At 46.6% G+C, this 13,491-nt stretch overlaps 1 protein-coding gene across 23 annotated transcripts in view; it reads right to left on the bottom strand.

Moving 5' to 3' along the window:
- THRB (thyroid hormone receptor beta) overlaps positions 1-13,491 on the bottom strand; it is a 383,076-nt gene that overhangs the window by 18,659 nt on the left and 350,926 nt on the right. For all 23 annotated transcript variants that reach the window (XM_074371514.1, XM_074371555.1, XM_074371466.1 and 20 more), the window contains 3 exons: positions 12,779-12,879; positions 7,701-7,848; positions 4,542-4,747 (listed from right to left, as the gene is read on the bottom strand). In XM_074371514.1, coding sequence (XP_074227615.1) covers positions 4,542-4,747; positions 7,701-7,848; positions 12,779-12,879 — 455 coding nt within the window. The remainder of the gene's footprint in view (positions 1-4,541; positions 4,748-7,700; positions 7,849-12,778; positions 12,880-13,491) is intronic.

Raw genomic sequence — 13,491 nt, 5'->3', positions numbered from 1 at the left:
CTACAGGCTCCCTGCTACAGGCTCCCTGCAGGAACGGACAGGTGTGCACTTGGCAAGCCCGAGCGCAGAGTGGGGAGTTTGCCAGTATTACTTCTCTGCGCTCACCTGCCCAACCATCCATCGCCTTGCTGCTCAAAGGGTGGCGTAGCAGCGTGGGTGTCGACTGGGGACTTGTTAGAAGTGCAGAGTCCCAGCCCCCTCCCCAGACCTCACGGTGCCGACCCATCACGCCAGCAAGGCCCCCCAGAGACCACCTGGTGTTCAGTGACCACCACAGTGTGGCCTCTCTCATGCATCTCCTGTGGTCACCATTGCTTCCTGCCAGGAACAATGCTCTCAGCCGCCCCTTCTTGTCCTTGTGATGATGATAACCACCATTTATCTGCAGCCTGCACGGGGGCCAGCCCCTCCGAGCTTGTGCATTGCCCTAGGTGGTTCTCACCACATCCCCAACTGGCAGATGAGCAAAGAGCACTCAGGGAGGTTAAGGATGGTCCCCTGAGGCCAGGGTTGATTCTCAGTCCACCAAGAAGTTGTGAATAGGATCAAAGGAATTGGAGACTGCCTGACAGTGGCCACCTTTGCCGAGAGCCACCATGGACAGACAGACACAAGGTGCCTGGGGTGGGAGGCACGGGAAGGTGGGTGGAGAGGGCAGGAGGAGTTGGCTCTGGGAGCCGACGAGCAAGGCTGACCCCTCACCTGCAGGGTGGCCAGTGAGGGCACCTCCTGCTACAAGACTGTGACCTACCACCGAGGTCCCCAAACTTCACTGCGCATCAGAATTACCCCAGGCTTTCTGATTTAGTAGGTCTCTGTCAGAGAATCTGGGTCTCCAATAACCTCCCAGGATGTGCTGATGCTGCTGGTCCGAGCCCACACTTGGCAAGTCACCAGGCTAGCAGTAACCACGTCCAGCCCAGAGGAATCCAGTTCCCATTTTTCTTCCCCCATCTCCCCTGTGGCTGCTCACGTCTAATTTTCAGCACGAAGAAAAGCAAGGATGACTCTTTCACACTCCTGGTGCCAGGGCACCAGGGTCAACCAGAGCAGCCCAGGCCCTCCCTCCAAAGGTGTGGGAGGACTTGTGGTCACAGCCTGGGGGAAGATTTTTAAATTGATTACATAACAAAGTCTGGCAACATTGACCTTTTTTTTGGATTATCCGGGAGGTTCTTCTGTTTATTTTATTTTACTTTTTTAATTGTTTGTTTTGGGACCAGTGAGTGGATGGGAAAGAAAGCTGGTTTCTGTCTGTGTTTTCATAATCAATGACATTTTGGGGCAACTGTTGGCTTAGCCAACCCATGGGAGGCTACTGCTCTGCTGGTCCTCAGGATGCAGACGGGACTGATGGAATAATCACACGGACAACTTCCTCTCCCTTCCCTTCTCCCAACCCTGTCCTTCTCACGTAGATGGGGCTTGGGGGAAAGGCACCTCATTTCCTCCTTTGGGCAATGCAGCTCCCTACATTCTTCAGACTTCCTTGCTGGTCTTTCTAATTCCTCCCCCCGCAAAATGAGGTCCCTCTCACCCACCTTGTCCACTTGATAACTCTTTTATGAAGATCAACTGATAAAAGAACAAGGTCACCCCCTCGCTGCCCCTAACCACCACCCTCACCAAAGGCCACCACAGTGATGAATTTAGTGCGATCAGTAAGCTTTGCCTACTTTTGAACTGCCTTTAAACAAAATCAAACACTTAAAAAACAAACAAAAAGAACATGGTCACACATTAAAAAAGGTAAGGATGTAGGGAGAACTTTTTAAAAAATAAACATAAAATAAAAACATTTTAATAACAGTTTTGGTCTGGTTGAATCCAAACATTTTCTCATTGAACACTGATAGATCTAATCTGGTTGTATTGAATGGTATTCAGTGTCCTTTGAAATGTCTTTGGCTTCATACTGATGTTAATAATTTCCATTTAATCTGTGAGTCTGTGGGGTATTTGAATCACCATCTGTGATACTTCTAAAGGGTTGAAAAACAGGAGGGAAATTGTATAAGGAAATATGACCATTTTCTTTAAAATTAAATGCCCAAATGTAACAACCTCACAAGCTTCTCTGTTGACAAATAAATATCAGGGTAGGAAAAAAAATTTACTTTTAAGCCTTTAGGTGTTTAATGGAAAATATAATTGCTAGAAGTAAAATTATATTCAAAGTAAAAGTCTTCTATTGTATCATTAATGTTTATATCCATAACAGATCTTAGATGCTAGGAAAAAATACATATGAACTGACACAAGTTAACGCATCAGGTATTAGAAATAAAAGTTGAGCAATGCAACCTTGTTTGTGACATCCCTGAAGATTTTTCACCCAGAAGGACAACACATTACTTGCTAAAAATAGTTGGAAGATATTAAAAATAGAGAACAAATATTTGGCATCAGTTGAACCCATTGGCTATCTTCTCAAAGCTGGTAGCCCAGTGATCCACTGCATGAACACAACTGCTCATACACACATGTATGTGTGTGTGCTCACTCCATCAGACTTGCGCACTAAGCATGGGTCTCTGGTCTGGGGACTCACCAGTGGAGACTGTGGGGAGGCTTGCTTTTTACCCCTGCGGCTCAGACTGCCTGGGCTTCTGGCTGGGTCGTGTGCCCGAATGGACCTCCAGAGACGGCCCCGCCCAGCTCTTCACCTCTTGCACTTTTCCATCTCTGGGCTGCCATCCATCCTGACTTGTTTTCTTCAAAGCCCCCACTTCTGTCTCATCTCTGCCAATTCCAAATCCCACCCAATTCCAATTCTGTCCTCTCCTCGAAGCCTTCTCTGACGGCCTCAGTGTGAAGTGATGTCTGTCTCATTTGAATACACATGGCGGCCCAAGTAACCACTCATCTGGCATTCAGGCACTTACTAATATTACTTTTGTTGTAGTCCTGTAGGTGCACATCTAAGTCAGGAACTTCTCAAGGTGGAGGAACATGCCTCAGGTATCTTCGCCTCCTGTGTAGAGGGCATTGGGCCAAACGGGGTCCCCGATGGGCTGGATGCGGGGTGAGGGTGGAGGACTGAGCGAGTGAGTAGATGTCTGTCTATGCACGTACTCAACCAATATTCGTTGAGCAACTACTGCCGGGTCAGGCTTTGCTCTAGGTGCTGAGGTTTCAGCAATGAATGATGTATCCTCAAGGAACGTTCATGTCAGGAAGGAAGACAACAGATAAGGAGACTACTCTTTGGAAGACTTTAAGTTTGTGATGAGACTGGAGGTGGACATAATAATACGTGGGGCTCAGGAGACAGGGTGGTCGGCCAAGGCCCCTTTAAGAAGTGATGTGTGAGCTTTAGCTCGAAGGATGTCAAGAGGGCAGGCTTCTGCAGGTGCAGAGGACATTTAAGGCAGAGGGAAAACCCAGTGCAAAGTCCCCAGGCCAGAAAGGAGGCTCACGTGGTTAGGCCCAGAGATGGCATGAGATGAAGGATGGGAGGGCCAGGGCCCCATAGTGATGGGCCTTTGTGGTCCATGGAGAGGCAATGGGCACGTTTTAGATGCGACAGGGCACCACTGATGGGCTTTAGACAGGGACGCAGCATGAGGAGATCTACGCTTTATTTTTACTACATGGAGAAGGGATGTGGGAGCCAAAGGGAGAGACAGGTGAACAGCAGCAGTGGTTTGGGCAGGAGCTGGGGTGGGTGGACTACAGGGGCGGTCATCGAGATGGAGAAAAGTGGGACTTTGAGACACATCTAGGGAGCCAAGGACAGAGATTTCTGATGGACTGGATGTGGGGTGAGGGACAATAAGGAATCCAACATGTCTCCTCTGGGGCTGTGGAGGGGATGCAGGCAGACGTACAGAAGGAGAGATTCAGGGGCGTGTGCAGGTGTGGGCTTCAACCCTAGCTCGGCTCGAGAGGAGGGTGTGGTGACACAAATTGAGAACTGGCTTTCTGCTTTGACTGTTTCAGCAGAATGGTTCAATGTGAGTAGGAAACGCTGCTGCCAGCTGACCTGTGCACGTGGCTGCCTCAGAGCTGAGGGCTTCTTGGCTTGAACCTGTAGCTCTGTGGCCCAGGCGAGGGGAGGGGGCCAGAGGGACTCTTCCTCTGAGTGATCACAGGGTGTCTCCCTGCACCTTTGTAATGGTGGACAAATGGCGATTCAAGGTCCCTGGGATATAAGGTGGTCCTTCTCCTGGGATGAGCAGGGGCAGGACGGTGAGGGTGGTGGTGGCAGGGATGAGGCACACAGTAACCCTGTATGAAGTTGCCAAGCCCTTACATCTGTTACTTTTATATCACTGGTCAGGGCATAAAGGCAACTGAGCCTTAGGGCGGGGAAGTAACTTACCCAAAGTCACGTAATTAAACAGCAACAGAGGCAAGCAGTGCACTCAGGCTGTCTGGTTCCAACGTCTATCACATAACGACCAGACTATGCTGCCTTCTCCTCCCGTAACTGCAATCATCCTGGGCGACAGAAGCCTTCCTGACTTGGCTGCACCTGTCTGGTGACCTGGCCACGCAGACCACACGTGGCCGCGGAGGCAGAGAGGGCGGGGCCTTACCAGGAACTTCCGCTTCTGCTTCCAGTGGCTGCCCTGGGCGTTGGTGGCCACGTGGGCCTCGGTCACGGTCTTGATGAGCTCCCACTCCTGGTCGGTGGGCTCGGGCTTGTGCCCGATGGACCTCTGCAGCTCCTCCCGCCGCCTCTTCTCCCGGTTCTCCTCGATCAGCTTCCTCTTGGCCAGACGCTTGCTGTCGTCCAGGACCACTGCGGGCGGAGGGGGACACAGAACCGACACTCCCCAGACACCTGGCAGACCTGCGGGAGCCTCGGGCGGGACCGCCGGTGCGCAGACGGCGCAGGGGGTCCGCGGGGGCATCGCACGGGGCCGTCTCCTCCCTCGGCAGCAAAACTGCCATCGACCCCAGCGCCACCACACTCCCAATGCCTAGCCTGCTCTCCAGAACAAAGCTTGGTGTTGGGGGGACTTGGAACTGGGCATCCTAGCTCCATAGAGGGTGACCCTAAGTAAGAACGAAGCAGAGACAGGCAAAGCCCACCTTTCCACAGGTTCACAGGTTCACAGGTGGGTCTGTCTAGCCAGTCATCTGAATTCGCTCTTATGGTTTCTGTTCCTCCCCTAGGCCCCACAAATGATTCTCAGTAAGAAGAACTTCAGGTTAAAGAAAAGTTCTGCAGCAAGAAACCGGAGGCAGAGGATCCCTTCCTCAGAGGAGAAAGGAGTTTAACTCTTTATTAGTTTCCTGAAGGTAGAGTGGAGTCTGGCCTCAAGCCTTATGGGCACTCACTTTGCATTTCTCTCTACCTGGTCAACCTTCCAAGGTGATTAAAGAGCCCAGGCTATGGAACTGAGAAAAACCTGTGTTTGAATCCTGATACTACCTCATTCTAGCTGTGTGACCTCTGGCAAGTTACGCAGGCTCTCTGAGCTTTCATTTCTTCCTGTAGAAAATGGGATCAATAATACCTACTTCACAGGGTCTCAGTGCGAAAATGCACTCACTCCACATGATCAGGGAACAGAGCCATGACTTTTATCATTTACACAAAAGGGAAATAAGAAAGGCAGGTGACAAGAAACCTGTACTTCTGTGCTTAATTTCCAAAATGAAACTCTTCTGCCAGACTCTCAGTAGCTCTCAGTGGCATGGACTCAGGTTTTACACTACAGAGTCATCATGTTTTACGACTGGAGGGGCCTCAGCTCTTATCTAGTGCAAATCCCTCCTTCACAGAGGAGATCATGACTTGCCTGAGGTCACACAATAAGTTCATGGCAGAGCCAAGGCAAGAGCCCCGACTCCTCACTGCAGTCCTACAACATCACTGTCCTAGGGTCATTTCTTGATGAAGGTGTGACCTGGTAGGAAAAGAAGAATAAAAGCAAGTGTAGTGGAAGAAGAGAACCAAAGATGCCCTGATAATCCACAAACCGAATAATGAAACCCCAGGTCACGCAGATGTGACTGGATCACCAGTCAGGGGAGCCCTGACGATGTGAGCAGTGGGGATGAGCCCTGTTGAGTCCTCATGGGTCACCTGTTAAAGGCAGAAGGAGTGGGGCTGTGCTCATAGACCCACTCCCCACATGCTTCCATGGTGCCAGAGATCGTGATGTGCGACATGCATTATTTAATTGAATCCTGAAAACCACCTGTGGGGTTGGTGATAATTTCACACAAAGGAAACCTGAGGTTAAGCCCATTGGTCACACAGCTAGTATGGGGCAGACCTGGGACTCCAACAGGTTTTCTGATTATAAAACCCGAGCTCTTATAATGCCTCACCAGCGAGTAAGGTGCACTCAAGATTAATTTCCACCCAGTCTAGATTAACGCTGAGGTTTTTTTTTTTTAACTTCATCCACATTCATATCTTTACCTTCTCAATAAAACAATGCAATGGACACAGCAGGTCCAGCATTTCCACAGAACCTTAGCAGGCGATTTGTTGGCAACAGATAAAAGCCTTTAAAAGATAAAGACAAGGAACTCAGCCAGAGGTGCGGACTAACCCAGGGTTTCCAGCCTAACGCCCTGACACAACCCTCCTCCTCTTGAGATTCCCCTTCCGTCTTCTTTAATGGGCAAACCAGGATGGTCCACAGATTTTTTTTCCTTTTTTTGGTTCTAGCTGAAAGAACTCTGTTTACCACACAGATGTAGCGGTGACTACTTCCTCTTTGTGAGGAAAACTTCCATTGCTTTCTTTTTTTCCTTTCTCTCCTTCCTTCTTTTTCTTTTCCTCAAACTAAAAGCTGGAATCCTTCACTGACGTGCAAAAAATTTTATGCCAGTAGAAACCATTAACCCTGATGCCTGGCAAAAGAGAGGACACGCATTCTGAATGACATGATTCTTATTTTGTTATTAGATTAATTAAAGGGACTGGTGTAAATCCCTTGCACAGTGTGGGGAGAAGAGACTCTGACGGCTAATCTCACCACCATATGCTGTGGCACTTTGAAAACCGGGTAGGGCGACTTCAGCTTGGAATGTTTTTATGGCTAAAAATATAACAAAAAAACCAACTGCAGAATGAGTCATGCAGTAGCACTCAAGTTCACATTCTTCAGAAATTTCTGAACAAGATGTTTTCTGCCAGTGCCCCGACTCCACAAATGTCCACAAAATAAATCCCTGCCTCTGTTTTTATTTAAACAACTAAAAAAAAAAAAAAAAAAAAGGTGGGGGGAAGGTAATTAGGTTCATTTATTTTTTTAATGGAGGTACCGGGGATTGAACCCAGGGCCTCGTGCATGCTAGGCATGCGGTCTGCCACTGAGCTATAGCCTCCCTGCCTATCTTCACTTTTGAAAAAATATCAGGATGAGTCCACGGTTCTCACCACATGGATGCTGTGTGGACAATTACACCTTATTAAGGTGGATGGACAAGACATCTCATCTGTGACCTCTGTGCAAATGGAGTATTGCTGACTGTCCTGCAAGCATGACGGGGACAATTTAAGTGCTGTCCCTCACCCATCATCTGGATGCCTTGGGAGTCAGGAGTTGATGGGGAGGGTGGACTGGAAACCGCCCGGCCTTGGCTGGGAGTGGAGGTCCCTGAGGATGCTGGTGCCCTCCCTCTGTCCACCTGGGCTCCTGCCTCCTTCCCTGCCTGGTCGATCTCCTGGAACCAACGTTTTCCCTAGTCAACACTCCCTGAGTGTGAAGCCAAGGAAGAAGATTACTTACAATCTGTTGCCATGCCAACGTAGATGCATTTTTTAAAGCGACACTCCTGGCACTGATTTCTTGTCACTTTGTCTATGACACATTTTCCTTCATATTTACAGGAATAGGACGGATGGAGATTTTTCTGAATGGTTCTTCTAAAGAAACCCTACGTGAAAAAGAGAGACCCAAGACAACAGTTTCATATTTTCTAGAAATAAATGGCTCCAGCATTTTGTGTTTTCCCAACTGTGATGGATTGTTTTGGGCCCTGCCTGTGTTTGAGCTCGGCACTCAACCTATTCAAGTTCAGGGCAGTCAGCCCAAAGGGGATCTAAGGAATTCTAGGTCTAAGGTGAAGGCGATGTCAGAGGCTCCAGAGTCAGCACCTTCTTGGCATTTATTCAAGGCTAATGGGAAAATCTAGTGTTTGCTTTTATGTTTTCTAAACGTTGAGTAATGCAAATAAATTCTATTATTTCACTTCATAGAGTGCCACAATTGTGTTGCTAATTAAGCTAGGAAGAGATTTGGTACACTTCATACTGGAGAATAAAAGAGCGGATACTGGTGATGCTCTATGTATTAATAATTTAATCGTTTAGTATTTAAATGGATGCATTAACTGCCTGTAGAGATTTAGTGTCATTCTTGTTTTTGACTCAAGATGGCCATGACCAGCTCAGCTAGCTCTTGAAACAACAGTACTTGGGGAGTAGAAAATTCCAGAGTCTACCAAATGCTTCCCAGAGCTCAGCGCACTGGCGCTTTCATTTCCTAGCCCTGTTTTCCTGAGTATCCACAGACATGCGCCCTAGAGTTCCGTGGCTCTTCGTCTCTCAAGGCACGGGAATACGCCACCTGAGGATGCCATGCCATTCCAGGCTTCAGCGACTTGCATGACATCCTCAAGGCTGTGTCCTCTGAGAACCTTTCTGGGCACAATGCTTAAGTCTTAACTGCCCTAATGTCTTGTAGGACGGCGGAGAGCACTGACCGCGAGGGGTGCGCTGCAAGGTGCCACAGACCAGTCTGTCTCTCCTACAACCTTGTGAGGTAGGTACTCTTAATATCTCCATTGTGGGGATTGAAAAACTAAGCCTTTCACAGGTTAAATCACTTGCCCCAACTCACATGGGAAGTCCATGCTGGAACGCGACCTGGAACCCAGGAGGTGCACTCCAAATCATACTTACTCAGCTGCTTATAGGATAGAAACTGAGTCCAGTTTTACTGTATTATTTAAATATTTTAGATGAACATATTAGAAATAGGCCTCTCCCACCTACCCTTCCAAAAAAACACACTGTTTCATATTTTAGTAGACCAGCAAGGCAAAACAAATGTTGGAGGATGCTGTCCACCAACGCTGAAAGGGACCTCTAGCTTTGTTGCATAAATGGGACTGAAATGCTGGTCGGTCTAGATGAAGCCCAAATGTTTCTCCTGTTTAACCTGCCTTGGCTTCGATTACGTGTGGATACCATGTGCACAGTCCTCGCTCAGACACAGGCGCTCTTCCTTATAGTGAAAAGATCAAAGGCAGGGTCTTATATTGGGCAAAGCAGAATAAAAGGGAAACGTGACAGCAGTAACTGAAACTAATGGACTTGGTTTTGGGGCATGTGTGCAAATCCCGTGCCATTTCTGTTGCTCAGAAGAACTGTGATACTACATTTGGCTTTGCATCCTTAAACACCGAGTCCTTTAGTTTGAATGATGTTCATGTACTGCCATGAGATTCCCTAAAGCACATACGGGGAAAGCTGTTGACATGTTGGCAGTGTTTCCTAGGTGTTCAAGGAGGCCAATCCTGCCAAAGCTTGGCTGTCTTGGCCTGCACAGAGTGAGAAATGAACTTTCCGTGGACCTCCCTCCTCTACCCCTGTTCCCCTCCATCCATCCACTCTTCAAGGGTTATACTTGTCTTGAAAGACAGAAGAAACCCAGAGATTCTAGCAAGAAGACATATGTCACAGACAGGGAGGAGGCGGGGACAGGGTAGCATCCTCCTTCTGGAAGAGGCAACGTTTGCCTAGAGGTAGAAACACCAAAGTCCAGGGCCTCCAGTGAGCACGTTGACAGCTGCTATGAAGACGGAGAAATTATTACTTTGTCTAAAGTCAGGAGACCTTTTCTCCCTCATGCTCTGGCGCTGGCTTATGTTCTGGGGGCTGGAGCGTAGTGAGGGTCAGACAACACTAGGGAGAGAATGAGGTGATACACGGAGGTAAGGTTCATCTCTCCAGAAAGGATGCTCTGCGAACTTGCAGAAGAAATGAATTATTGGCTTATTTTGAAACCAGTGTTGTAGCAGCCCTGCTAGTTGTAGTGCTGTCTTTTCTGTGGCTTATCTTGGCTGACTTATCTCGGGCACTTCATGGACCAAATCCCTTTTAAGATGTTGGCCTCCTCTAAGCCATAATAAAAGCATATTTTGACACATGATGAGGGACCACCTCATTTGAGTATATATTAAAGATGGTAGGTCCCTCAATTTTAAAAAATGACAAAAATTGACTTTTGGACGTGAACTCAGAGAGAAAATATTTCACAGTCTACTTACAAAAAAAAAAAAAAAAAACAAACAAAACACACACACACACAAAACCCCAAAACTTTCCAGAGGTGAGCTGACAAAAGAGAACTGAATAGGGACATGTATTTCATTGATGATTTGTCGGTGAGCGGAGGTTTGGCTTTTATAAATCAGCATCAGACATGTTTCCTTGCATTTTGAGAAGAATTGGATCCCTTTGTTAGTGGTCCAAAGTGATGCACTAATCAGGGCTACAAGAGGCAGTCACCTTCCTAGTTCAATATTTGGGCAACTGTTACAAAAGCTTGGAGCCTGTCTTTAAAAAATGGTTTATGGTAGGGCAGTGTCAACATTCTTTCTACAAAAGATTCATAAAAACTGGCCCATCACAACTGACAAAGTACCTCCAAAAGATTTCCATCGTTTTCAGGGCAAACAGGGACAAAAAAAGATTCTCACCCTACACAGTTGCAAGTCTGGGGTAGAAATACTTTTAAATTACAGGGTTGAATAAATAGGATGTGGAGCGTAACATTTTTCATCTTTGACCACTTTTGCAAACTGTGTTTCACTGGAAAACCTCTTTCGTCTTTTTCCAAGACATTGTCCTTACATTAAATGATCTGCATAACTGCCCTAGAGAGACTTTTGATTTCATGATTGGGGTAGTCCTGGGAATAGGATTCTGATCTGAGACAAAGGTACCTCGGCTGAGAACTCTAGCTTTCTGCTCCCTGATTTATTCTTTCAAGTAAACCTCATTGAATCAGGCCCCAAACATCCTTGGGAGAGGAGGCTGGTGGATTTCTTGACCATCATGAAGACATACGTGAGTCAGGGACACCGGCTAATAGGCTTGATTCTCCTTTGTTTAAGTCAGTCACTAATAGGCATTAAGCCCTCTGTGAGGCACATGTGGTCTTTAGCGTTACTTTGGGAGCTGAGTTTTAAATGGAATTTTCATTAGAGCCTCTCCTAGAATTCAAAATTTATCATTAAAAACTGATTTGAAAGAATCTCAATGCTGCATAATCAGGTAGGTTAAAGCCTTATGAATTGGGGCTAATTTAGGGGGGAAAAAAGGCCCATTTGAATTCCTGAGCTTTTGGAATGAGAGAATGTATCAAAAATCATGCAGTTTTATTACTTTCAAATCAAGCCAATAAAATTGTGCTTTCAAGAGACAGTCTGCAAGTGTCTTAATTAATAAACAGGTGCAACTTATTTGTAATTAATTCCATTAAGCCCCTTAAGACATTATTTTCATAGACGTAACAGCAACCTTTAGCCCAATCTTTGTTAAAAGATTACAAACTCTAGATCGAAGGGGTCTGGATGAATGAAAACACACTACACCACATTCCAAAAAATAGTTGCCTTAGGACCTTAAAATTGACCTCTTTCCAATGGGTATATCATCTCAACACTTTAGCCGGCGGAGCATTTCCTAATTTCATGACAGAAAGTAGGGAATTTGCATGGAAAAACTTCCACTAGGGAAATGAGACAGAACAGCATGAAACCGAGCTAACATGTTGAGTTTTGGGGTTTGGGGTCAAAAGTTAGGAGAAAAGGCGGGTAGTTGGAGGAAGGAAAGGAGAAGAGAAGGTGTGAGGTGGGTGACAGAGGAGGGCAGACTGAATTGTTTTATAAATCTGAATACAATTTGTGCTCTAGGGTATGCATCTTGTGATAATTTAGTTTAAAATATAAAAGGCAAATAAAATGTTTTACACAAAAAAATTGAAGTCTTCTCTGACTTACTACCCTTTTTTTTAAAACATTAGCTGAACGCTGAGTATAGCATTCCTCGGGTTAAGCTTTGTTTACCTTTATGGTAGACTTTATTTTCTAGGCTAGATTGTTGGACCAAAGGATGTTTGCTAGAGACTCATCTCGCCCTTGACAATGAAGATGTCAGCAGGCGAGCTGAAGTTCACATTCAGGAAGCACTCTGACTGTGGCTCGGGGGTGGGTACTTGTCAAGTGTCTCCGGAAGGTGGGTCTGCAGAGCATGTAATTAGCTGAAGGATGACGGGAAATTACTTACTGGCTGCAGGCTGTACACAAAGCCAGTTTGGATAATTTCAGAACATAATTGAATCTAAGTAGCCTCAAAGATATATTCCCTAATGGAACCCTTAAAAGCGAGCATATTCACTCAGATTAACACGGGCAGAGCCCCCTGTCTCCTCAAACGCTGGAGATAAAACAGGGGGAGAGATGGCTGTTTCTGGGACAGTAACATGTTCTAACATATCTATGCACTTTTTAACTCAAAGTGAGAATTGTATTAATTTCTTTTCATTTGATCAGTTTTCTCCCTGTCTAAACAACCAGATGTCACACTCTCACAAAATTTCATTTAGTTGTTTTCGACTTGGGGAAAAACCAAAAATAAATTCAGTTCTTGAACATGCCAAAAAACGACTGAGGACAACCAGACACCTGATCACAGGCCTGTCGGAATGTGGTTCTGATTTGAACTTAACATTGCGGAGGAAGCCGGGGAGGGGCTGGGTCTGGGCTGAGCTCTGCGCTCACGGCCCTGGGTGGTTACCTTGCAGCCTTCACACGTGATGCAGCGGTAGTGGTAGCCGGTGGCCTTGTCACCACAGACGACACATAGCTCGTCCTTGTCTAAGTAACTGGGGATGTATCCTGTGAAGGAGGGAAAGAGGAGGAAAGTGAGAAAATTATATGTTAATGTCAAAGACACACCAGGGCCAGGAGGAAGATCAGGTGAGGGTAAGAGTGAGGTGGATGAGGGAGGGACAAGATCAAATTGTTTTATACCTTTTAATCCAATTTTTGCTTTAAGGTTTACATCTTGTGATCATTTAGTTTTAAATATAAGAGGTATTTCAGAAGTCCTTCCCTGACTTAATACACTTCCTCAGTATCTTATGTTTCTCTAGGATCTTATCTCACACCTAGAGTTCCTAGTAGGCTCAGGATTTCTGAATGCCTTAGAAATAGGTGTGCTCACTCTTGCTGTGCAGGTGGGAACAGGCCCAGAGACTGGTGGAGCCAGTGGGGGCAGCAGAGAGGCCGGGATTTGAGACACCTGGGGTGCTCTGGATCCTGGATAAGTCTCTTTCAAAGGCGTATTTCTGAATTTGTTCTTAGGAGACTTGATCCACTTTGGAATCAGTAAATTCAGAAAACTTTACAGCTGGAAAGGCCCCCGGGAGAGCAAGGACTTCTGAGGTGCACTGACCCTCAGTGATTTGGCTCACACTAGAAATTAGCAGCAGAAGCTAAACCCAGATC

Source organism: Camelus bactrianus, chromosome 1 (genome assembly GCF_048773025.1).
Source record: "Camelus bactrianus isolate YW-2024 breed Bactrian camel chromosome 1, ASM4877302v1, whole genome shotgun sequence".
Lineage (NCBI taxonomy): Eukaryota > Metazoa > Chordata > Mammalia > Artiodactyla > Camelidae > Camelus > Camelus bactrianus.
Note: the sequence above shows the minus strand (reverse complement) of the source record. Positions and strands in the feature narration are given on the sequence as shown.